We start from the raw sequence: 24,421 nt of genomic DNA, 5'->3' as shown, positions 1-24,421 counted from the left end.
CACTAGGGTCACCAAATATGTAAGCTGAATTCAAGTTAGCCGCAAGATAGCCTTCTGGTCTTATAATCTCTTGCAGGTTTTATACCAGACTTCTAACCAGTACTAAAGTTTGTTGAGGGCAACCTTGGGGCTCCAGCACAATACATGTAACTGGAGTTAAAGGAGGCTTTCAAATTTGGGAAATTTGCCCGATGAGGCAACTTTCTTAAATTCTCCTGTTTGCTTTCCGAGGTTTTCTTGACTGCCAACCCTTGATTCTGTCATATATATATATATATATATATATATATATATATATATATATATATATATATATATTGATAAAAAGAGAGAACGATAGAGACCTTTTTACTTTATCTGTGGTGCGTGTTCATGGGCGTGCGTTGCGCTCTTATACAATTAGTCAACACTGGCACGGAAAGCAGGCAGCAATAGTTAGCATTTTGGTATGAACAAAGACTGAGCGCTTTATTCGGGACATGTCTTTTACAAACAGATTCAAAAGATATTTGTTTCTGCCTCCATCATATTTGCAGATTTCAGGAGGTCTTCAGGAGGTCTTGAACAAATACAAGGAGCTGTACAGCCGCTGTCGTACAGGCGAAGACCTTGACGTTATGAAGTAAAAGACGGCAGATGAAGAGGTCCCGCAATAACATTTCTTGAGGTGGTTAAATGCTCAAACCGCGAAGGATTGCAGACAACCTTCACTGTGCCCCAATTCTTCCAAGGACCAGGAACATTTTCAGCTTCAGCGTCCGTCTGCATAGAAACAAGTACGGATTTTGTTAGTTTGGGAAGTTGAACTTATTGGTTCTGTTTTCGACTGTGGAGACTGGCTGGAAGCATAACATGCATAGTATCTCCTTTTTGCTTAAAAGCGCGTCTATGGCATATTACCTATAAATATAAAGTGGTAGGTCGCGAAATGATGCTCGCTAAAACAGAGCTGCCGTAAAAACGAAAGAAAAAAACCTCTGTTAAGCGTCCCACGGGAATATTGATAAAATACTTCGGCTAAGCGAAAGGGTCCTTTTTTCTCTTCCGTTGAACAAAACTTGCAAGGATGCTTACGTCATAGGCCGTTTGCAATAAGTTAAGCGGACAACATTTTCCTCCACTCAAACATAAGAACGTGCCTTCGTGATGAGTGTTGCCGCCGTCCGGAGCACATAAAATGAAATTGTACACTTTGATACGACCGTTCTTTACGAGCAACATCCAGAGATTATCACTAAGAAGTAATCAGGCATGCCCTGTGCATTCGCAGAAGTGTCAGTGCAATTTGGATGAAACATGAGAAGCGCGTTCTTTAAGTGCATGTATGGCTTTCTAGATATTTTAACGCATAGCGTTAAAGGGACTCTGCAACACTTTCGACAAGCGGTTTCACTCTTTTCTTCGCGTCTGGAACCACTGCGAAAGCTATAGTTTTTGCCAGTACGGAGCGGCACTGCGTTATTGGCTCACGCAGCAGAACTATCAACCTTACATTTATGCTTTCTTTTTGTGCGTTCTCTAAGTAGCTATCGGAAAGTGTTCATTGCTGCAACTGAAGGAAAACCGGCCAAGAGCCGCTCCTTGGCCTTAGTGGCGTAATTCGAGCCGTTGAAGAACGTCAAGACCGGGAAAGAGAAAAAAAATCTTTTGAGCGAGTTTACAATTTATCTGATGGGCATAGAGCAGTAATTTTGGCTGAGGCACTTTGCGACCCCTCTGATCCAAGTGCTGGGTGTGTTGGGTGACTACGTTCTGTAAGCATTTAAGATTTCTAAAAACGTGGAGAAAGTGTTGCAGGGTCCCTTAAAGAACCTTGTGTCGCTGAAAAATCGGTGTTGTCGGCTGCGATGACGGTGAGCTAAAATCAAAAGCGGCGGGAAGGGGAAATCTCGAAGCGCCACGTTTCGGCGCGCACTGAAACTCACAGGATCGTAAGGCGGTGCCCCACCAAATAGCTCGCAAGCACAAGCGCGAAGTTTTCACCGCTCTGGCGGCCCACAACGGGTACAATGACGTCAGCGCTACGGTGTAATGCGCCATAGCAAATGATAACGCGAAACGAACGCTGTCGCTTTCCGCGCCTGAAGGTGAAGCTTCAACGCCATTTAAGTTTCTTTAGTGTGTGTAGCCCCTTATTCGTACAGTTATCGTTTTTGCTTACTTAAAGATAATAAGGTGTGTTCGGAAGGCCGCCGATATTATCTGCCGGCGCTTCGCAGTAAAATCTGATTAATATATGACATTAAATTGTGCTAACCTCCGCAATGTTCATTCTTATCCATGAAGGCATTACTACATTACGTAAATAATAAAAAGGGCCGTGCATCTGCTCCTGCCGTTCCAAATGTCACCGAAAGACGACAGTCGATTGGCGCCCCTGCCATGTAAAGGCCTTCCTTCTCTTTCCCGCTCATCTCTCATGCTGTTCCTGTCGCGTATCGTTCTTCCCAAGATAACAGGCTAGAGGCTTGCTCAAGTCAATTTAAATTTACCGCGTTCTACTGCTCCAAGTCGGGTAACTCGATGACAGCGCTGACGTACGGATGATACGTTCGTGAATTTAGGCACCCTACTACAGCATTTATTGAACCACGATGACCTACTGCACGAGCGTTCCAAGCGAAAGCCGGATTCCATCTATTGGAACCTTTCGTTGCAATTGCTGTTTGATTTCTTAAATGCCGCCAGGAAGTAGCGCTGGCAACAGCAGGCGGCGGTTTTCTGCCGTTGATGTACTTTTTCATTAGCTGTCGCAAAAACCAAGCATCCATTAATTTTTCATTAAAAGAACACCGCAAATATTACTTACGAAATGATTTTGTGCCTTGTATTCACGCAATGTCGTGTTTTTGTTCAACAACGTTGACAAGTATGAACGCTGACACCGGACTTAGACATTTAGATTTGGCTGTGAGTATATAAGACTATTGCGCAAATTTACTTCACTTTGGCCAAGGGGCTGAATCGAGTCACAGACAGACAGCCAGCCAGCCAGCCAGACAGGCAGACAGACAGACAGACAGACAGACAGAAAGACCAAAATTTCGACGTTTTAGTAGCCCAAGAGAGACTATCATCTTTAAAAAATTCACATGATCCTTTGGCTATCCTTGAGCAGATTCGAACGCCAAACCACTACTTGGTGATGGGTACGTCAGCGATTCTTGGCACATGTAGACTCTAAACCTCCAATCATGACATTGATCTCAGTGCAGCTTCTTGTTAGGAAATCACTATTCAGGATGCTGCGATACTGCCTACGGCACTGCCTATATAAGCGGTATGACTGGACACAGGAGTATGAGATTTATATATCGCACGTCAGTAAGACCACCATTACTGTACGAGGGCCCACTCACTAGGATTTATGGTGCGAGAGTGACTATTTTTGTTAGCTACGCAAGTCTGGAGAACGCGCTAGGGGAGGCACAGCAGTTTCACCAGGTTAATCTCTGGGTGGTTGGTTGGGAAACTCCCACAAGACATGAAGTATTTGTCAGTTGTTACGTACATCCACAAAAAAGAAATTATGACGCTGTCAGTGCTCGCGTAGTGGGCTTCCTTGCTTTCATGACTTCGTTGCAGTCGTTCCCAACTCAAAAAGTCGAAGTTCGCACCTTAGCACTCCTGATTTATCAACAGCATAACGTACGTTTCCACAATTGACATTGCAAAAATTGATCGATTATCCCCGACCCGCACGTCTTTCACGTGGGTACGAAGTAACTTACGAATGCGATCATCTTGTAGTGCGCAAGTCGCGCAATCAAGCGCTGGTCCAGATCAGTGTAGGCCATGTTGCTTAGTCGGGCTACTTCAACTGTCGCATGTAGTACTTTCTTCAGCTCTTCGTCGCTGTCTTCAAGGCCCTTCGGAAGCTGAAAACGTACGGCTCTGGATCAGTCATGGTATAATGCTTTACTTGAGCTGCAGAATTCTTTGAGAACATTCCCGCGTTGAAGCACGAGTATAATTAGTAAACAATAAAAAACAGCGGAAATATCTCAGCACTAATAAAGCAGCCTCCCCTGAGATAAGCTGCAATAGAAGGAGGCGCCTACTTTATAGGAAGCCCTACGTCGGATTGTAGCATGGGTCAGCCGAGGGTGAATTTTATTTACCAGAATATTTTGGCTCGTGTTTCTAGTTTTTTATGCCAAAATGTGCCATCCTAACTACATGTGTCGCCATCCTACTCTTGGGTCTAATGGTAAACTACATCCCGCGCTTCCATTAGGTACTTCGCTAAGAATGGCGGTGATGGCCAATGCGGACGGCAAACCAGACAGCGATGATGTACTTTGACCAGTTGTTGGTGTATAAAAACTAGGCGAAAAAGACTTAAAGGAGCCATGAAGACAAAATACGAGTTGAGTTTATTAGAAAGAGTGCTTAGTCCCGATAACAATGATACCAATATCATCGCAATCTTCGAACAAATAACGGAGATATTAAAGAAAACGTGTGATGCAGCCGCGAACCCCTAGCCAATTTCCCGCAACTTTTCTATGACGTCATGGAACCTTGTTTGTGCGATTGGCGACCGCCTAACTGACCTGTCGCGACGACACATGACTGGACGTCTGTAATTGGGCCTCTAGTTCCATTTGACCGCATCACTGTAATGCTAAAATGCAGTTAACGCACTGAAAATTATATTTTATTGTTGCCCCTATGACGTCATTCATGCTCATAACACGCCACTGTGGCGCATAATTTGAAAGTTTTTAAATACCTCTTGCTTTTTTTTTCGTTAAAAAACATCTTTTGGGGCTCTAATGGAACTGAGTGAGATACTGAATCCTAGTTCTTTCAAATTAAACGAAGTTGTATTTTCTCTTCATGGCTCCTTTAAAAGGACTTAAGTTGCTTGCGACCTGCCTAGCAGCTTGATTCAGCCTGAGAACATTTAAAGCAAGCAGAATAATGTTATTCACGGACAGGATTGTACTGCCGAGATCTCCATTCAAGAAGATCATTCAGCTCGTTAACTGTGCTGAGTGGAGTTGAAAAGCAGCAGAGAAGTGAAGCAGAACCAATTAGGTAGCTTCGCTAGTGCCTCAAATGATAACAGTAGTTTAAAATACACAAAAAGCAAAAGACTATGTCCCTCCTTAAGTCATAATTTCTACGTTCATAACCGAAACACGACTCATCTAATTTTCAACGGCACAGGTCATTGCTAACCTGATTCATAAAATACAACTTACAGACATGTCAATTAGTCGTTGTTGGTTCATTTTACTACAAAAACGAAAGCTTCCCGCAAGAGAGCACGAAATTGTGATCACGTACTTCTAGCCCCCGTTTAAAGATGGGCATTTTGTTTTTTCAATAAAGTGGTAACAAATAGGGAAATTGATTTTCTCGTCGTATCACCGACGGCTGGCCTTTTTGGTTTGTTGTTGCATCTGCTAAAATAGTTGTGACTAACCAGATCACAAGCTGGAACGCTTGACCGTGTGGCTGCACAATGTTGCCTTTGTGCATCCGAAACTTGTTCGACGCATCCGGAACCAGTGTTGGTGACTTCCTCTTGCGGGGACTGCACTGCAAGAACATTGCAAAAAAGAAATAAAAGCAAAAATTATCCTCGCTAAAATATAAGCCAGTCTGTACTCATATATGCACCTTCACGGGCATTAATTGCGGAGTTTGGAATGAACAATCTACCAACACGTAAAACAGAGAAGACAGTAGTAATGACGGTGAAAACTTCCACGCAACTTTCCACGTCGCAATCTAGCTTGCTGAGAATTTGGAGTCTCTATCCACTCTCCACCTTCATCTGAACCAACAAAAAACTGTAGTGACCGGCGACAGATGCAGCACACAAGCCTGGTATTGAACCCAAGGTTATCCCGAACTGAATACCAAAACTGAACCAAATTTTTGCCACAACTGTACCCAAACACGACCCATTTTGTTTTAGCATGCAAAATGAGAAGAAGCGTTGAATAGAAAAAAAAATCTGGAACCCCTAAAAGCCCCGTATGATGTAATGAATGCGAACACATTGTTGTTGAATTGCAAAACGCTTATTACGGTATACGGTAACATCCGTTTAACACAAACAGTATACGGTGTTTTCAACCGTGTTTCCGAGCTTCTGTTTATGTAGACAGTTCTGAGTCGATCGCTGCATACATCGCACGGATGAAATTCGTAGAAAAAGTGTTACCGCTTTGATTCTGTGCATGGTATGTACGTGGTGTTTACAATGGCACACTCCCAGCGGTACGCATGGGCCCTCACACTATCGTCATCATGTTTTTATCAGGTTTTCAGTTGAATTTAGTGTGGCTCAGAGGATTGACAAATCGCACATGTTTGTCTTACATACACGTAATTACCGAAAGATATTTAGCTACTCACGCGATTGTTACTTGGGAAATACCCGTTGAGTAATTTAACCTGTTTTACTGACTACGTGTCTCTATTACATGTTTCGAAGTCGGGGAACAGAACCCCTTCAACAGATTTACTTTAACCCGATAGAAGCATCCAGCTGTGTTGTTACATAGATTCGGTGGTCATCTTACAATGCAGCAGACCATGGTTCTAATCCCACTAAGCTCAAAATTTGCGTCATTTTTGTTTCAACTACTACATAGTTTGTTTTTTGTAACTTCCTTGAGAAATGTGTTGTCAAGCAATGCATTCATTGATCTGTTGTTTGTCTTCGCAGCATTAATTCATTTTGCTTCATATATTTTGTGAGGAACATGAACGTCCTAATTTCGATCATGATAGTACCAAACGCTATCGCATTAAAAATAAAAGCCGTTTGCCGGTTCACCGCGAAACGGCACAAAAATTCACTGTTCCCAATGAACTGTCCAATTTATTTAAGGCTGCTTTCTCTCCTGTCGCCGTAACGTTCTAGTGGCACACAGGGGCGATTCGCAGTTTGGGTACTTGGCTTTGGAACAAACATTGCCGCATTAAGAGCAGAGATGTTCAAGATTGAACCCACCGCGGTGGCTCAGTGGCTAAGGCGTTGTGCTGCTGAGCACGAGGTCGCGGGTTCGATTCCCGGCCGTGGCAGCAGCTTTTCTGATGGAGGCGAAAAGCAAAAACGCCCGTTTTTACGAGATTTCGGCGCACGTTAAAGATCCCCAGGTGGTCAAAATTCAAAAAGGTGGTCAGGACGGGAGCCAGAGGGCTGCGACCTAAAACTCCCCCGGCACGACCTTCGCGCAGAGGCTTCAGGGAGGAATACCGACCGCACGTGAGCGTGCGCCTCCTGACAGGCGCCCGGCTTCGCCCAATTTGGCGCATGGTGGTGGTAGTGGTGGCCCATAAACTGACGCATACCGGTTCAGGGGGACTGACCAAGAAGATTTTTTTTTCATTAAAAAGAACCAGATAAGGGCAAACAGTAAAGCCGAAGAAAGAAGTTAGTATGTAGATTCAAGAGAGAAATAGAAAAAAAAAAGAAAGAGGAACGAGAAAGCCTGGTCGGCCTCGTTTTAGCGAAGCAGAGGAGCCGTCTCTGAAATGACGGAGTGGATGGACTGGGAAACATCCCCATGGCACTGGCCTAGCTTCGTGCCCCCAAAACACAAAAGCACTGGCACAGTTAATGGCAGTCCAAGACGTCTCAGAAGAGCCTCCAGCAGCCTTCTTCAATGGTGAGAGAAAAGAAGGCAAAAAAAGAAGAAATGTTCATACGATTCAATTTAATGGCAGAAGTGGCACAAGGGTGAGGTTGTTATCTCCACCCGATATAGGTATCGGTTAAGTGGGGAACACCACAACGAAACGAGGCCAACGAAACTTCGCACAAGCGAGTTTGGCAGAGGCTTCTTTTCCAACGGAACCTGAGATGATCGAGTTCCGGAGAAGTGGGCAGCCCGTGATCAGGCATGTCCTCGGCCAACAGGTGTTGGCGATGACGGGCTAGCCCCACGCAGGTGAACGGGGGAAGCACCTCCGCAATTGGTAAAGCCAATGCCATTTTTGTTAACTTATCAGCGGCTTCATCAAGGGCTAATCTACAGTGGCCAGGCAGCCAAACAAGCCCAATTGCCCGCGCATGAGTGGGAACGCTGGAATAAAAAGTTTTAAGCATGGGACCCACAGTTTCCGAGGAAAAGACCACGCACACGAAAAGGGAATAAGTGAGTACCATCACCGAAGATTGTACTCAGTGATTCCCTCTCCGTGTGCATGATCCTTTCCTGGGATCATGCGCACTTGCGACACGAAGGCGGCAATTCGGGAGGAGTTCCCGCTTTGTCTTCCTTGTCTTCGGCGCGGCGGACCCATTGGCGGGGCAATGGCTGCAGGGCTACCCCCCCCCGCCCCCCCCTCACTCCGTAAAGTCGAAGGTCGTTCTGTTGCGCACATGATGTTGTTTTGTTGATTGAGCTAGGGAATGCCGGGGTGGGGCCGTTGAGACAGTGAAGCACTGGGTGGGTCGCAGAGAGGCCACATAAGCGGGCTTGACTCGGTCGACGGCGACAATGTCTTGGCAGCCGTTTATGTAAAGGATGACAGTCTTGGGTTGGCGCTAGCCTTACCAGGAACGCGCATGGATTTGCTGTTTCTCCTCCCTCTGTTATGGTGTCCGTTGTCAGTTGTCAGTGTGGGGACAAGCCAGGTCGACCGCTAGCTCTGCTGTTTTTCCAGCCTTGAACCACTTGTGCAAGCTGCTCCAATTTTTTTTTCTTCGCCAAAAGCGGCATACCGAAACACTGAATATCCTGATTTCGAACTTAAATAGGGTGCCTCGATGCCAGAGGCGGCAGACCTTGAGACACCATAAACTTGCGGAGCATAGCCCTGCGCCTAATGTTTTCTTTAGTGTGGGACTTGTTTTCCCAACACACATGCAAAGGTGGTTTTTGTTACATGCCCTCTGAGCTTGGATTTCGCATAAAACTGAAGGCGTGATGAAATGTGTCCGACGCTCTCGCTCGAATTGGTTATAGCTAACATATGCGCGCCAGGGATTAGAGCATTGATGTAGTCACTTAGTGTTAAATAAAGCATAGGTTTAGCGAAGGAGGGGCTTACGCCCTGCAGCTGGCTGCTGTAAGCAAATTATCTCAGACAATTAAACTATCCAATTGACGGCTAGCATTTATGCTACTGTTATGTGTTTTCAATTCTACGCTACTAACAACTGCTTAAACATACAGAGCTCATCTTTTAACATCGCCCTTTTTAGTGTATGCGATTTACCCTTCGGTAGGCACGCTTGGCTAAACGGTTTCACATATGTCTGGAGTGTTGGGCGACCCTATGGAGAGTATTGCGATTTCCACAGAAAACGGAACCGGATAATATAGTATACCGCGATGGATAACTGGCTCTATTTGAGAGGCTATATTTTTAAAACCGGCTCCTTGGTTCAAAGTGAAGCTCAGGCAAATCGCGTTGAATAATTTACGGAGAAAAATTAAAAAAAAAAAACGAACCACAAATACAGTTGACTATTTGGGCTGTAGGAGATCACAAGCCATTTAGTGAGCGTGGGGCACGTAGTTAAAGAGGAACAGCTGCTTAAGAATTCTTATAATGCTTTTTAACTCCGAGCGGACACGCTTGAAAATAAGCTATTTCATGCACAGAAATAGCACCTATAACGACTTTAAACTTGCATTCGAGTGGTCATGACACTGTCAGCCAATCATACGCCGAAATGTTACCTAGTAAACTATTATCGCCTTGGCCTTATTAGCTTTTGTTCTTTACATTTAAAATGTTCAACCTACAAGGGTTTATATAGAGTCAGGCAGGCAATGACTAAAGCGCAGCGTACGATAATCCTAAGTTAATCTTCCTTCAAAGGCGTTATAATTCGACATCAGGGAGTGCAGCCAAAGCCCACACACATCGCTTACATGATGTTTATTCGCATTTCTTTGGTAGCCGTGTAGGCATGACGCGCTTTCTTTATATGCCCACTGTTTTCTCTACAGATTCCGGTCCTTCATGTTGTGGAGGCAAGGCTTGTTGACACCACATCCATGCCTCAATGCGATGAAGATGATTCGTCATTCTCGGTTAAGCGAAAATAGACTCACGCGAAATGCTGCCGTTAAATGGACACTGAAATTAATTTGTCAAGCTCCTTTTTTTGGTTGCCCTGCGTAGACTAATTCAAGTAAGCGCAGTTGTCATCGTTTGTGCAGTCAATAAGGCGTTACTCATTTTATAAATCCCGAAAGAAGAAAACGACCATGCGTGGTTTGCGGCGGCCGCATCTTCTAAAGCAGTGACGTCCTTAAGAGGTGCTACCTGATTGGACGATGTCTAAAATTAGAAGTCCAACCAGTTTCGGTTTTGGTTCTGTGCAACAACATGGTTGCATACGACGTTATCTTTGGGGCTGGACCTTCTCGAGGCATTAGTAATCGGCATACCGCACTTCTGCCCTGTTGTCGGCTGTAAAGTGAATCAGATAAGCCTACCAGAATGGTTTTTAATCGTAGCAATCACTACTCGAGGCGTACACAGTGGATGAACGCCCTCCGCGTCACCGCAGACGTGGAAATTCGATGCGCTTCGACACGCCTCTTACGATGCCTGGCTCGTGCCTGCATCGTAAGAGGCGTGTTTGCACCAGGCGAGGGTCGGCTGATTCCGCACTGTGACCACAAGCAGTCGGTGCTGATGGCAACCCCACGCCAACGAGAACTCGCCAGCGCGTCAGTGTCAGTCTGCACGCGTTCTGCAAAACTCGCTCTTGGAGCAATGAACGTTGCAGCGCAAAAATGGTGAACTTGCAAATTGAAAAGCAATAATACATAAAACTCGAGACACTCGGCCATAAATAAGCCAGGGCTGCCAGGAGCGGAAATACAAAGTATATACTGAGTAGCCAGTTTCCATTTAAACTTAGCTTTTGCATTTGAAGCAGCCTAGGTGACTAGTTATTGAATAGCGCTCGTGCAGCAAGCGTCCCCCAAATTCACACAATATCCCATGTGTAGCAAGTACATTCCTCCGGTGGAAAAGCGTTCGCAGATGTGTGGCCGTTCTGCTGACCGCTGTGATAGTTCATCCACCACAAAAAGTGCTGCCCGCGCCCTGGTATTACGCTGTACGGTGACAGTTTTTGGTGATTTTAATTCCTTTGTACCTACATTAACTTGGCTGACCCTTCTCCCGCCTTCAATTGGCCTTGGATGTTTCGACTAGCATACACGCAGCGAAGCGTCGCAAGTGCGCTTGTGAGGAGCGACTTGGACTTAGAGCTTGATACAGTCTATAAACTAACAAACTAAGGACACATTTTTCCAGGCACAAAGGTGACGTGACTTACTTTCCAATGAGCGAACAAATCGCGGCCACCTGCCTACGCCCGGCCGACTAAACGCGAGGCCGAATGATTCTGTCGGAGGGTCGGCAAGCCGTGCAGAAGCGCAGTCAAGCCAAGGTACTTTCTTTTGACGTCAAACGAAATGTCATCGGTAAGGAGGATGTAGAGAAGACGACATTTTCGAATTGACTGTTCTGCTGAATAAAGTCGCTTAAACGCCCAGAGAGTGGTCGAAGCATGGCCTAGAGACTCCAGACTACAATTTGCGCCAGTAATCTAGCAATGTTTACAAATCAGTTCAGTGTCAATTTAACAGGTGCTGTGAACACCCCGTTTTGTGTATGCCCGCGAATGTGTGTTTGTATGGGTTTGTACGCGCGTGCATTTGACGTAAAAGATTTGCTTCCAGTCGTCAACCTTTTATAAACTCAAGGAGCGTTTCCTCGCACTGAGTATTAAAGGAGCCATGATGACAAAAATCTTTGTTCCACCTTAAAAAAAAGAACTAGCCGTTGTAATTCACCCAGCGCTAGTCAAGCCAAGAAGAACGCTTTTGTGAATGAAGAAATACCAAGACATGACCTCAGGTCTCACGTCTTAAACCTCGAAATGGAAAGTAAGGCCTAACGTCTTGTGGCTAACAGCCTTACGACACGCAGAGCAACGCCATCCTTCTCGTGATGGATCCTTCGTATCACTTTTCGAAGCCGCTTCGGCCATGTCGAAATGGAGCAATCGGACAGACGCCCACTTCATAACGCGAAGGACCCAGGTTCAATTCGGGCATCGGGAAGTGTTTCTTTAAAGACGATAGTCTTTCTTGGGCTACTTAAACCCAGAAATTTTAGTCTGTCTGTATGTCTATCTCTCTGTCTGTCCGTCTGTCTGTCTGTAACTCGATTCAGCCACCCGCCCAAATTAAAATGTTTACTGCGCAATAGTCTTATATACCCACAGTCAAATGTAAACGTCTAACCCCGGTTTATATGTTCATACTTGTCAACTCCTTTGAACAAGAACCAAACATTACTCAAGTATGAGACAGAAAATTAGTACTCAAGGGATATTTACAGTGTTTCTTTATTAAAAAAAATTTGTGGATGCTTGGTTTTTCGATAGAAAATGATATTCTACATGTACTGCAGAACAACGCGTACCGCCTGCTGTTGCCCGCGCTACATCCGGGCGGCATATGAGAAATCACGCGCCAACAGCAAAGAAAGGTTCCGCTAGCTAGGTTTCACGTGCTGCTTGGAACACACGTGGAGCACGGCAATGCGGTTCTATAAACCTGGAAGTCGGCCGCCTCCATTCATGGCGTCTCCGCCGTAATGCAGCGCTGGCATCGAGGAACCCCGCCTGTAGCAGTGGAACGCGGTAATTTCAAATCGCCTTGAGCAAAGCTTTAGTGTGTTTACCTTGGGATGAGTGCGACGGAACAGGAACAGCATTAGAGGTGAGCGGGAAAACGAAGGGGGGCATTTCTTTGGCAAATGTCTACAGAGACTATCGTCTTTTAAAAGACCTTTGCAGCGAAAGGAGCAGATACGCGGCCAATTTTTTACCTCACAAACGATCATTCATCACCATCGTAAGAGAAAGTAAGCTTTTCTGCAGGACGTATGGGCCTACAACGGCATCAGTGAGGACACTAAAGATTCGCTGTAGATATAAGGGTACCAAAACGGCAATTTTTTGATGAGTGAACTCGAACCCGAACGGTTATTTTTAACATGATAAAACCCCACCCGGAAGGGAACCCGGAAAAGAAGTGACGTCTACCGGTTAACGACGGAATATTTCAAAAAATCATTGTTGATATGCATGGTGAACGTCATTCGGTACTTTTTCTTTCACGTAATTTTACAATGACTTTTTCTCTTTAGAGAAGTCACACCGAGTCACAACGATCACAACAATACGATCAGTCGGAACTACAGGCCCCCTACACTCGCTTAATTATGTTCCTCGGCGGAAGCTTTGGTCGACGGCCACCAAACACACAAACACGATTTGGGGGACGTCATGGATACGAACCAGAAAATGGCTGCGAAGTCTTGGTCTGTTTTTATTAATATACCTCCGTTATTTTTTGAAGTTTGTGGCGAATATGGTATTATTGTTAACATTGTAAAGTAATAATTTTAAGCAGCCAAACTTGTGTGTTGTGTTCATGGCCCCTTACAGTAGCTCACTGCTATAGTAAACCAGTTTTATACGTGATTTAATCGAACAGCAAACCAACCGGAACAAAATTAAGCCACCCGAACCGGAGGCGGAACAGAACCGGCTTTTTATCTTTTCAACACCTTGCGTAAACCCGGACCCGGACCAATACGAGCGCTTCAATTGGTCGGGAACGACCTTAAAAAACACGCAAGTACGGAAATAGGGATCCGGAATGTAGTGACAAACACAATTCAACCCGCCTCGGTGGCTTAGTGGCTATGGCGTTCGTTGCGCTGCTGAACAAAAGGACTCGGAATCGGTTCTCGGCTGCGGCGGCCGCTTTTTTTGATGGAGGCGAAAAGCAAAAATGCCTGTGTGTTCGAGATTTTAACGCATGTGGAAGATCTCTAGATGGTCGAAATTAATCCGGAGCCCTCCACTACGGCGTGCCTCTTCGCCTGTGTAGCGTAGGCGGTATTAAACCCTACAATCGATCAGTCAACATACACCATTTAGAATGCGGTCGCGGAATAAATGATCCCTGAACAAATGGTCCTGGAAGAAATGGCCCCGGAACTTATGGTCCCGGAACTAATGGTCCCAACTTCAAAGTAGGAAGAAATGGTCCCACCACTACTACGCCTTAGCGCCTGCATGAGGGAAGAAGGGGGGTCAATGTATTTATATTTGTGCTTGTATCTGTGCACACTGTATTTCGCATCTGTTCGTACACAGTATATTTGCTAATGCTGAATTTGCTTGAGCTGAATGCTGTATACAAACGTTTTTGTCGCACGTGTATGATCTCCCGTGCTTGCTTTGTTCGTACTTTTTTATTCCAAGTGCCAGGCAAACCAATGGTGAACCTTCCAATCAAAAATCTGCGTGTACTGGGCCGCCCTCGGCCGGTGTTTAAAGTGAATACAATAACGGGCTACCGTAATTTTCTTCGTGAGTGCAGTTTTCTTATGAAGTGGAGCAACACAACTGTCTAAAATACTCGCAAGAATACAAAATTTTGTTAATGCTTGAGAAGTGAGTCTGAATTCATCCAGTGCGTTGAGCCTATTTACAGTGACGGTATTGTTTAGGTTATGTAAAGTATCAAAAATGTGAGTGGGACGGTACTGTTGACCGCCAGTCAACATAGAGCTGTACTGGTGCATTACGGTCGCCGTTTTGTCGCTATTTCAAAAGGGAACTTTACTCGATGAGGGTTTATTGGGTTGGCTAAGCTGAGTTACTGTGCTCACCACCTGGAATGCTTCGATATCTGCAGTTCGAATCACGCGAAGCAACACTAATCAAGATTTTGCACCTTGATAATTTTACAGCTTGCAGTTTAGAAACTGGTTTTTCTCCGAAAAAAGGGAATACCTTGCTGGCGGGCGGCATCTCCTCAATAGCCCAAGCCGAACGTTTAGAGCGGTCTTCGCGCGGCTAACACCTTACGGTGTCGTCGTCTTCCCGCCCTGCCTTTGTCGCCGCGCGCGCGGGAGGGAGTCGTGGCTAATCCGTTCCCAGACTAAGGGACGCCGCCGCCCGCCGGACTACCGAGAAGAGCTCCTTCAACCCGAGGCGAATTCCTAAGGCGAATGACCATCAACGAACGGCGCCGACGCCGGCTTCGCAAATCGTCAAAAACTAGAGACGGCACCCTTTCGCTTCCCGTCAGCTCGTCACCGAACGACCGCATACCAACAGAGGAACTAGGGCTCAGCACCCAGTCTTTTACCACACAAAAGAGGAAAGAGCACAAAGCATGCACTCCGCGACCCCCAACTTCGTGTCTTTGCGGCTGCATGAAAGGAACTGAGCGTACAGCTAGAAGTGGAGGCGACGCCAATGCATGAGCCACCGGCGGCTTTAATTAATTAAATGAGAAGCACGAACTTAACAGTGCTGACCGTCGCGACAGCCTGGCTTGACCAGCGGCTCAGCTGATGCTTGCTATCAGACCAGACGTCCGCATGTCTCGACACTGTGCCTGTCACCCCCATCGCTTACTAGCGGCGTCTCGCGACACGTGCGGCTTCCTGAAACACGGCAGGACTCACAAACAATCAAAACGTGTAAAACCGAAAAAAGGAAAATATTACAAAAATCAAATACCGAAAGAGAGAGGGAAGTAATAAATAAGGATGTTCGTCTTGAACGTATAAAAAATGCGACTACTAAAATAAAAAATCCGGATAAAATACGCATAAAAAATTCCGAAAACGGGCCAATCGTGTAATGAATGCCCTGCACTTTCACAAAAATGAGTGGTTGGCAGAAATACCGCGTTTAATCGTTCTAATCGCCCAAATTGAGCTAACCGGTTTAACAAAATCTAAAAAAAAGCAAACAAACATAAATAAACCTAAGAAATTAGAAACTGCCCTCCAGCAAAATAAAAATAATTTAAACGGAACCCACGTGGAGTTTTATAGAATCATTTTGCATGAACAGGTGCCTGGGACCATTTTTTCCGGGGCCATAAGTTCCGGGACCATTTGTTCCTACTTTCGAGTTGTGACCATTTGTTCCGGGACCATAAGTTCCGGGACCATAAGTTCCGGGACCATTTGTTCCGGGACCATTTGTTCCTACACCCTTTAGAATGTATTGGCACAGGACGCCACAAGCCCAACCCAAGGGCGGTTAGTCACTTATTGCAGCAATCTACCCGTTTCCTGAATATCTTTTGTTTAATTTTCGCGTGTATTGAAAGGAAAATATTCTGGTAAAACAGTTGGCTTTGTTCCGCGTTTTCTTACAATATTTCTTGAAGCTATAGTAAATGCCCTAACCGCACACTTGTAACAGGGTGAGTTGGGAAAGAGAGTGTATATGACGTAGATCAACCACAACTAACTGACGAACCCAAGTGTTTTCTACTCACCAGCAGCCATGGCAAGAGGAAGAAGGGTTAACCACAAGGAGGCCTTCATGTTTGGTTGTCCTGCAGTAAAGACATGAAACTTGGTAGTCACATCTCCTTAAATGAAGACAATTGCAATATCTTCAGTGCATCAGGCGATACAATCAACAATGGAAATATTATTCACTTCAGAAGCTTCATGTTACTTCCACTTTTCGATGTTTACATTAGGGCATGACATATTCCCGGAACAAATAAAAGATAAAAATTTAAACAAAACCGAAGTTTAAAGCTTTTCAATCGTGTGCTGATCTGCTCGCAAAGTGATGAACAGCTTAACATGTTGCCCCACGAAACTACAAGACGAGCTTCAGAATGTAGAATTTTATGTTTTTATTCACAAATTCATCAAGTTCAAGAAGCAGAGGTCATTACGAGGGAAATCGTTAAAGGGTTACTCGGAAGGGCTTAAAGTTGAAGTGCAGTGGTTCATTCGGAGAAGTTATTAACCACATAGCTGTTCTTTTGCGTACATTAAAGTGGGAATTGGGGATAGTTCTTGCTTGCTCCGAATTTTTACTGGCACTTACTGCTAAAAATGAAACTTAACAAATGGAATTTTCTCTCACCGGTGTCAAGCGCTCACGGCTATTTCCTAGATTGTGGTTCGTGGTGTTTCGATGGCTCTTATATATAGCGTTAGGAAGAACATGTTCTCCTAGCCACGCTATAGAATCATTATCTAAATTTTAGCTAAAAACACTCCAGGTTATCAGCGGGAAGTCGAGAGGCGGACGTCGACCACTAAGGTCGGCCGGCATTCGGAACGGGGAACCGGCGCATGGACGTAAGCGTTACGGGTGAAGTGGGCAACTTTCGCCGCGTGTTGTGTGCAAACCAAGTGTGGTTTAAGAATAAACAGTGAAACCCCCAAATGCCTCCACCTCTCTCTTCGTCACCCCAAAATAACAAAGAAAACACAACTCAATACAATAACCACAATGAGTGGCATGCACTGCAAGCGAAACTATTTCCTAGGAACTTGGGTGCTTCGACCTACACCCACGGGCCAAGGCCATCACTTGAAGATATGCATTTTCCGGGACGAAAGCACTTCAATTATCTCACTCCCCGTCTCCTGTGGCCACTTCTACCCAGGCGTCCAGGCAGGGCAAACCTATACACCGTCCCCGTTCACCTTGTTTTCTTCTTGTTTGCAGAACCTCTACCCTTTCTTTTCTTTACAGTATCCGATAAGGTAAGACGTGTACACAGTGACAACAATTGAAAAGGGACAAGCATGCACAATCAAAACCACTGACACTAATAACAGTGGTATTCCAAATCTACCCATGGTACTAGTCGCTGAAAAACAAGGGAGACACGTATACACAGAACAACTAATATGCAAAAAAACAAAACATGTTACACAAAGCAAGGGAACAATACCGCTCCAGTGCCCAGTGCCGCAGCCCATTGCCCTGCGCGTGCTGCTATGAGGCTCTTATGGTTCCGTGGCTTCTCTGTAGGAAGCATCAGCTCGATTCGGTTGTTTTTGCCGTTCAGTTACTTGCTCAACTACGGATGCTGCCTTTAACAGTGGCTTCTCGGTAATCAGTCCCTGTTCCTCATCCATTTCCCTGTCGCTGACTTTTACCTGCAGATCGTGATCGCTAACAGTCACCACGCACTCTACTCCTTCGTCAGTTTTTCAGTCACTTCACAAAGAAACGAGACATGTGAGCATTGTTTGCCAAGCTTGAACCGTACAAACGCAGGAACTGCCTGTACGATATTTACGAAGGCTCCCTTTACGACCACTTTCCCGTGGGGCTCGATGTGTTTGAAGTTAAACAGCGACCTTCTCACCAGTAGCCCAGGATACATGGACACGACGAGAAAGGGTTGAGTCGACTGGCGGGTTCAGCTACCTCGACCCCTCCCGCGTTTATATGAAATCTCGCCAAAGAATCGAGGTGAGGGGAGCGGAGGGGTTCCCCGAAAAGGAGTTATGTTATTTTCACGATTCTAAGATTCACCCTTCTTTACTAAAACGTAGCCCTAATATTTGTGTGCGCGTTACAATCGGGCTCAAAACAAAAATAAGCTTAAAAATATGCCAATGCTGCGAGCAGCAGCATTGCCATACGGAACAGACACGAAGTCATCCCAAAATCCAACTCTATCCACTAAAAACAATTCGTCAACACCAGGTGAGTGAATTTCAGCACACCAATTCCTCAATGGCATACCGCATACCTTGGTCACATTTCTGATTAGTTGTGCTGCTGCAATTAGGCCGTCACGCCTAGAACTATGAAGATGAAGCCACTTGAAATCGCAAACAGCCCCAATGTTTACTGTTATAACATTACTTCCAGAAGCAGATAAATAAGGAATCTAATGAAGCACCGTTATTTTTGGCTTCCAAGGTTGCATACACAAAATAAAATCCAAAACGATCCAAATAGAATCCAAAATGAAGGCCATTGCCTATAAGGACGAAATACGGCCAGCAGACTATTGATTTTCAGTCAACAAAAGTGCTAAATATGCAAGAACTGAGCATGAATTTTTACGACGTCCCATCCACCTTTAAAAAGAAGTGCAGGATGCTTTTAGTAAACACAAATGTTTCTGTGATAACATGGTAACCTGTATTTCATTGCAATGTACCTGTGGTGTTTTTATGGACTAGAAAAAGGGGATAGAAACAACTTTGAAATGCTTTGATGTCTGCCAAAATCCATCGCCCTGAATGAACCTCAGTACAAATTTTATCTTTTTGGTTGTTTGTGTTTATCAATATGGCTTACATTTTTGTATTTGCTTTTGTGTTTGTTACTTGTACGCTAATGAAAATTTCGGCGTGAGGGTAAGGCTGGTAATGTATAAACTGATAAATGTTCATGTTCATGTTTCTGTTACTTTGTTATATCCTGTTACTTTGTTGAAAGTAATAAGTGCACTGTTTCAATGTTTTCCTTTCTGCATTATGCTCCGAGTGACTCTGATAGAACTGTTTTAATGTATTCAATAATGTATTGATGTGAATTGATGTATTAACGTGGAAAGGGGGCCGGAACCCCGTCAGGCGGTTTTCGCCTTTAGCCCTGGTCTCCTGTTATACATGTACACTATTAAAGAAATTAAAAAAAAAAATCGGCTTCTTCCAGGTACGTGGTGTGATCTTTTTCATCTGCGTGGTAGAGCCAGTGTCACGTTTTTTCGAAATTGTCTGCGCTAACCTACCCGCCCGTTCCAAGTGGGGCGCATTAGAATCGCGCAAATACGGTATTCTTCTTCTCGTGGCCCGCCGAATCAGCCCCATGAACCAGTCAACCTACCCCATACCTCCGAGTCGACTGGACTCGCCACGGCAGAAAAACCTGCGTATTTCAACTCAACGTGCCCTCACCGGGTCAAGGTAAACGGGGCTAGTAGTGATGCCAGCTCCCGAGTCTATGTGAGCCAAAATGTGTGACTGTTCTCGTATCACCCGTATATCTCAAATCGGGGATTACCTCCCTCGTCGTGCATTATTGCTTGGTCTACCAACACCCTTGACAGGGTTTGTCAGAGTGACCAAGCTCTTTGGCACTCGTGCAACCACTTTTGGATCTGCTTCCTCGCACTCTCACGCGATGGCGGTGTCGGCTACAACGGCAGGATTGGCGTAGGTCTCGGGCCTTGTCGGCCGTAGGGACTGCCCCTTTACTCATGCAGTCTTGTGCAAGATGACCCCCTCATCCACGGGATCCGGAAATTTCGGTGTAGGACGTTTGGGTCCACGGACTTCTCGGTGTACGGACATTTCGATGCTGAACGTCTCGATGCGGACCATTCGATGCACGGAATGTCCTAGGAATTCTTTAAGCATTTAAGCTTTAATATTTTAATTTCTTCACACGACATGACTTTAACGTTCAATATTTGTGTCTTTCAAAGTTTTCTTTCGTTCAAGTTTTTAAATTTTTATCATACAAATGAACAGCCCCAATCCTTTATTCTCAATATTACTTAAGCCAGTTGATTTGAATTGATGCGTCTGCGTACAGCCCATTTTGAACTATCCTCCCCTGACCACTCAACCATCGCAAAAAAATGAGAAGGAAAGAAACCAACCTGTGCATTCGCCTTTCGTGATTTTCTGTATCACCCACGTCATCGTTGTAATCAGTGCACATTCTACACAAAAATAATCAGCGATCGCACTTACAGTGGCATTGCTAAAGGCGCGGTCACACTAGGGCGCCACGACGACAACGACGACGCGACGGCTACGCCGACGAGTCACTGAACCATCGGCAAACTGCCGAGTTGCCAGACCGCGTTGTCACACTACGCCGACGGTGACTCAAATACGTGGGCTAATGGAAAGTCCGCACTGGCCGAAGACGTCAACAAAACCTGGCAGCCGACCTGGTGCCCGTCGGGTCGTCGGGAATCGACCAAGAAGCGAAAACTTTTCCCCTACAACATTCGCGTCGTAATGAATGCGGCTCTATTTTGTTAGTTTCTGGATTGTAATAAACTCAGTAAGGCCCACGAAACCCATACAACTCAACACTAGCGCTAATGCCAACCGTATTTTGGCTTTCCATGGATCTCCGTGCTCTTCGGCGACGTCACTATCCAGGAGCTGCATGCTGCATATGCGTGTGCGATCGGAACGCTTGTAGAAAATATAGTCCCAGTTTCGTGCAGAAGAATAGTTGCGGGGGGCAATTTAGGTAACAAGGAATCAATATCGGCCGAAGAATTTAGCGCGAAGCGTAAAACCGCAGCATGACGAGCACTATTCCCGCAGTGCGAAATAGCAGTCGCTGCAGGGCAAATACATTTTTGCGAGGCCTTTCTCCGCGCACTAAGTTTATAGCGATTTGCTATTGTGGGGGCTTCGGAGAACCTCACTGCGCAAGCGCAACTTAAGAAATTTCAGATTACCAGACAGGAAATCTGAAAACCAGCTAGTAAACACCAAGGTTTGACACGAAGGGTTGGCGTCCATCTAGTACCTAGATTATGTGGTGAGGGTGCGCCACTTGTGCGGTAGCGCACTTCTCTCTAGCGTCGCGCGCACTCGATCCACGTCGCAAGTTCAATTCCCGTGGCATCTTCTTTTCTTCTGATGGATTTGATTAATTGATTGTGGGGTTTAACGCGCGGACGCAACGCAGGCGATTCTTCTGAGCGGCTTCTTAAGGGGCATGGTTTGCGTATCCTATTCGCGAATCATTTGGCGTGATTTTCAGAAGCAAATACTTTTGTTATAGCAAATTTACTTCGAAACAGAAAGCGGCTCCTGAGAGCCACAACAATCAATTTTACTTTTTTTGCAACGCGTTTATCGAAAATGCGGTACTACGGTGGCATTGTAAGGCTCCTTCATTACAGGAGGTTAAATTTCCACTGACGTACTTACTAATTTATATGCATATTATACGTATTATACGTGCTACAGAGGTCTTTTCGTCGGGGGTTCATCCATAACGTCCGTATTATTAATACCGGGGTAGCAGCGAACACAGCTCTTTTTACTTCTATGTTCGTGAGGCTACCTGAAGTTGAGAAGTACACACACTACAAGAAGGGCACACGCGAGTACGGGGGAACGGTTTCAGTCGTAGCAGCGGGGACACGATACTCCAAGTTTGATTAGAGGAAGAAAGGGATCCCCACTGAAGAGGCGAGGCGGCGGTGTGGGTCGTCGCTCAGTCGTGGGCGTGATGTGACAAGCGAGTCGGCCGATAGCGCGCAAACACCGACGCCCCACCGATTTCTCGAGGGCTCAGACGGTTGGCCAAGGGTCGGTGCCGGCGCGGGGTGACATGGCCGCCGACAGCTCGCCCGCAAGGTGTTGGGCGGGTTAATGGCCGGGCCAGTGACCGCGCCTTAAGGGCATGAGCCGGCGGGGTAGGGGGGGAGGGGGTGTGTGCTGGGAACCAGCCTCCTAGGTCAGGGGGTGCCGTTTGTGCCTCTCCAAAGTGCAAATTGGGCGCCGAAAGCTGATACACGGCTGTTGCAGCTCTCGTCACACAAGCTGGTTAGAATTTTCTTTCTATTATGATGGAAGAAGTTGAGGACACGTGTGCACCCAAGAATGTCCGCAGTGTTATTATACCGGGCTTGAAGAGTTAATTGCCAATGGGCCCACCTGGGCGAAGAAGGAGCGACTACTGGGGGGGCATGGTCGGTATAGCCCCGGATACATGGACACGGCGAGACAGGGTCGAGTCGACTGGCCTGTTCACCTACCTCGACCTCTCCCGCGTTTATGCAAGCCCCGCCCAAAGAATCGAGGTGAGAGGCCGGAGGGGTTTCCGGAAAATGAGCAACCGGATTCTCCCAATCTAACGTGTTCTTTGTGTTTTTTTTTTTTTTTGCTGAAAGGTTGCCGTAAAATTCGTGTGTGTGTTACAATCGGGCTCAAAGTCGAAATAGGCTTTAACGCGGTCAGCAGCGTTGCCATAGACACGAAGTCCCCCCAAAATTCAACTCAATCCAATAAACACAACCCGCCAAAAACAAGAGAGTCAATTTCGGCGCAATCATTTCTGAATGGCGTACCTTGGTTAGTTGTTGCCCATTTTTCTGCTGCTGCAATGAGCCAGTCACCTCTAAAATTATGAAGGTCAAGGGACGTGAAATTGCTAACAGCTTAGCAACTTTACGAAGCACAATCATATTTCGCTTCCACAGTTGCAATAATCAAATCAAATCTCCTCCTTAGAGGAACGTGGCACCAGTCTTCTGCATCTGCGCGGTTGAGCTAGACAGTGTGAAATTATTTTTTTTTTAATTTTCTTGCCTGAACGTACACGCGCGTTACAATGGGGGGGGGGGGGTGCGGACTAAAATCGTGCAAACGTGGTATTCAGCTCCTCGCGGCCCACCGGCTCACCCCGACGAACCAGTCAACCAACCCCCTGCCTGCGGTTCGAACGTACTCGCTTCGACGGCTTTTCGGCTCACAGCGTCCGCTTATACATGGATGCGTTGAGTCGAAAAAAACCCGGTTTCCTCAACTGTACTCCCCTTCGTGGGGTCAATGTAAACGGGGCTTATGCGGAAGGGTGCAGCGAGTAAGCTTGCTCCTCGAGGCGGGCGACACTGGGGCCAAAAAGACTGGCCATTGTGTCCTCGGGGGCTGCTCGGTGGCCTCTTGTTGCACACAAAACAGATTGTGTTAGCTCATGGCGCAAGTATAGCCAGAGCATTGCCATGCACCCGGCAACAGAATCGACTTCGTCGGGACGGCAATCGTCGAGAACGGAACAAAACTGGAGGGAGTAGCTTCTACTTGAGTGGTGGCACACTCAGCGAACTTCACAATACCTTAATCGCTACCTTGGAACTCTCACTTTTGTGTACACGCACCGGCTGCTCTCCGCAGAGAGAGACTTTGTCAGATACTTACAGGTTGAAAGGATATTAGACACCGCAGCAGCCTGACGACTGTCACGCCTGAGAAAGAAAGCTCGTTGGGAAACGTTGGGTCCTCCGTTTGTTGTATATTGTTTGCAGTGTTGTATCACGCTTAAACGGACATATGTCGCTGTGTCACCCTGTTTCCTTTTAATCTGAAAATAAATGCTGGGCTCAATGTTTGGGTGGTTGCACACAACATATTACGAAGGCTGTGAAGCTTCTCGCGTCTGATATAACATCTGTATTACACTTTATCTTTTTTAATCCCACCTGATGTTATCACGAGCATTTTATATGCATTTGTGCAAAGCACATTGCATACGTCAAATGAGGCGTGGGATAAGGGGAAGGGGGCTCTCAGACGTACCGCAGTAATACAAATAATAATAATACATAAACTTTTCTGAGAACGTTCACTTGAAAGACAAGTCAAACAAATGAAATCATACAACCGGCAATCAAATACACCCTTAAATGAGCGCTCAAAACTTTGCATACCGACAAATAAAACAACACAGAAGTTTATCGAATGCATGCACACTTTTTAGTAGGAACGTCGTTGGCTCTTCCCGCAAGACAACTGAAATACATACCGTTGTTTTGGTCAGTAGGGATCAAATGGAATGGAAGTGTCCTGCGTCCGATCGCCTATCGTTTTATACTTGATAGCCGGAGTGTTGTAGCTC

General features: G+C 45.8%; 1 protein-coding gene across 3 annotated transcripts; it reads right to left on the bottom strand.

Annotated features, from left to right (window-relative positions):
* Positions 1-435: 435 nt before the first annotated feature.
* Positions 436-24,421, bottom strand: LOC144169474 (uncharacterized). Of its 3 annotated transcripts, none has more exons than XM_077698658.1 (5): positions 24,329-24,421; positions 16,326-16,385; positions 5,435-5,550; positions 3,732-3,878; positions 436-762 (listed from the first exon to the last, which is right to left on the bottom strand). In XM_077698658.1, the coding sequence occupies exons 2-5, from the start codon at positions 16,372-16,374 to the stop codon at positions 616-618; spliced, it is 459 nt and encodes a 152-aa protein (XP_077554784.1). In that variant the 5' UTR covers positions 16,375-16,385; positions 24,329-24,421; the 3' UTR covers positions 436-615. The 3 variants fall into 3 exon arrangements, with proteins under 3 accessions (XP_077554784.1, XP_077554785.1, XP_077554783.1); XM_077698659.1 differs by lacking the exon at positions 24,329-24,421 and adding an exon at positions 23,725-23,874; XM_077698657.1 differs by lacking the exon at positions 24,329-24,421 and adding an exon at positions 16,934-17,028.

This window comes from Haemaphysalis longicornis, unplaced genomic scaffold (genome assembly GCF_048455015.1).
Source record: "Haemaphysalis longicornis isolate Haplotype H1 unplaced genomic scaffold, Haemaphysalis longicornis Haplotype H1 scaffold_2, whole genome shotgun sequence".
Classification (NCBI taxonomy): Eukaryota; Metazoa; Arthropoda; class Arachnida; order Ixodida; family Ixodidae; genus Haemaphysalis; species Haemaphysalis longicornis.
Note: the sequence above shows the minus strand (reverse complement) of the source record. Positions and strands in the feature narration are given on the sequence as shown.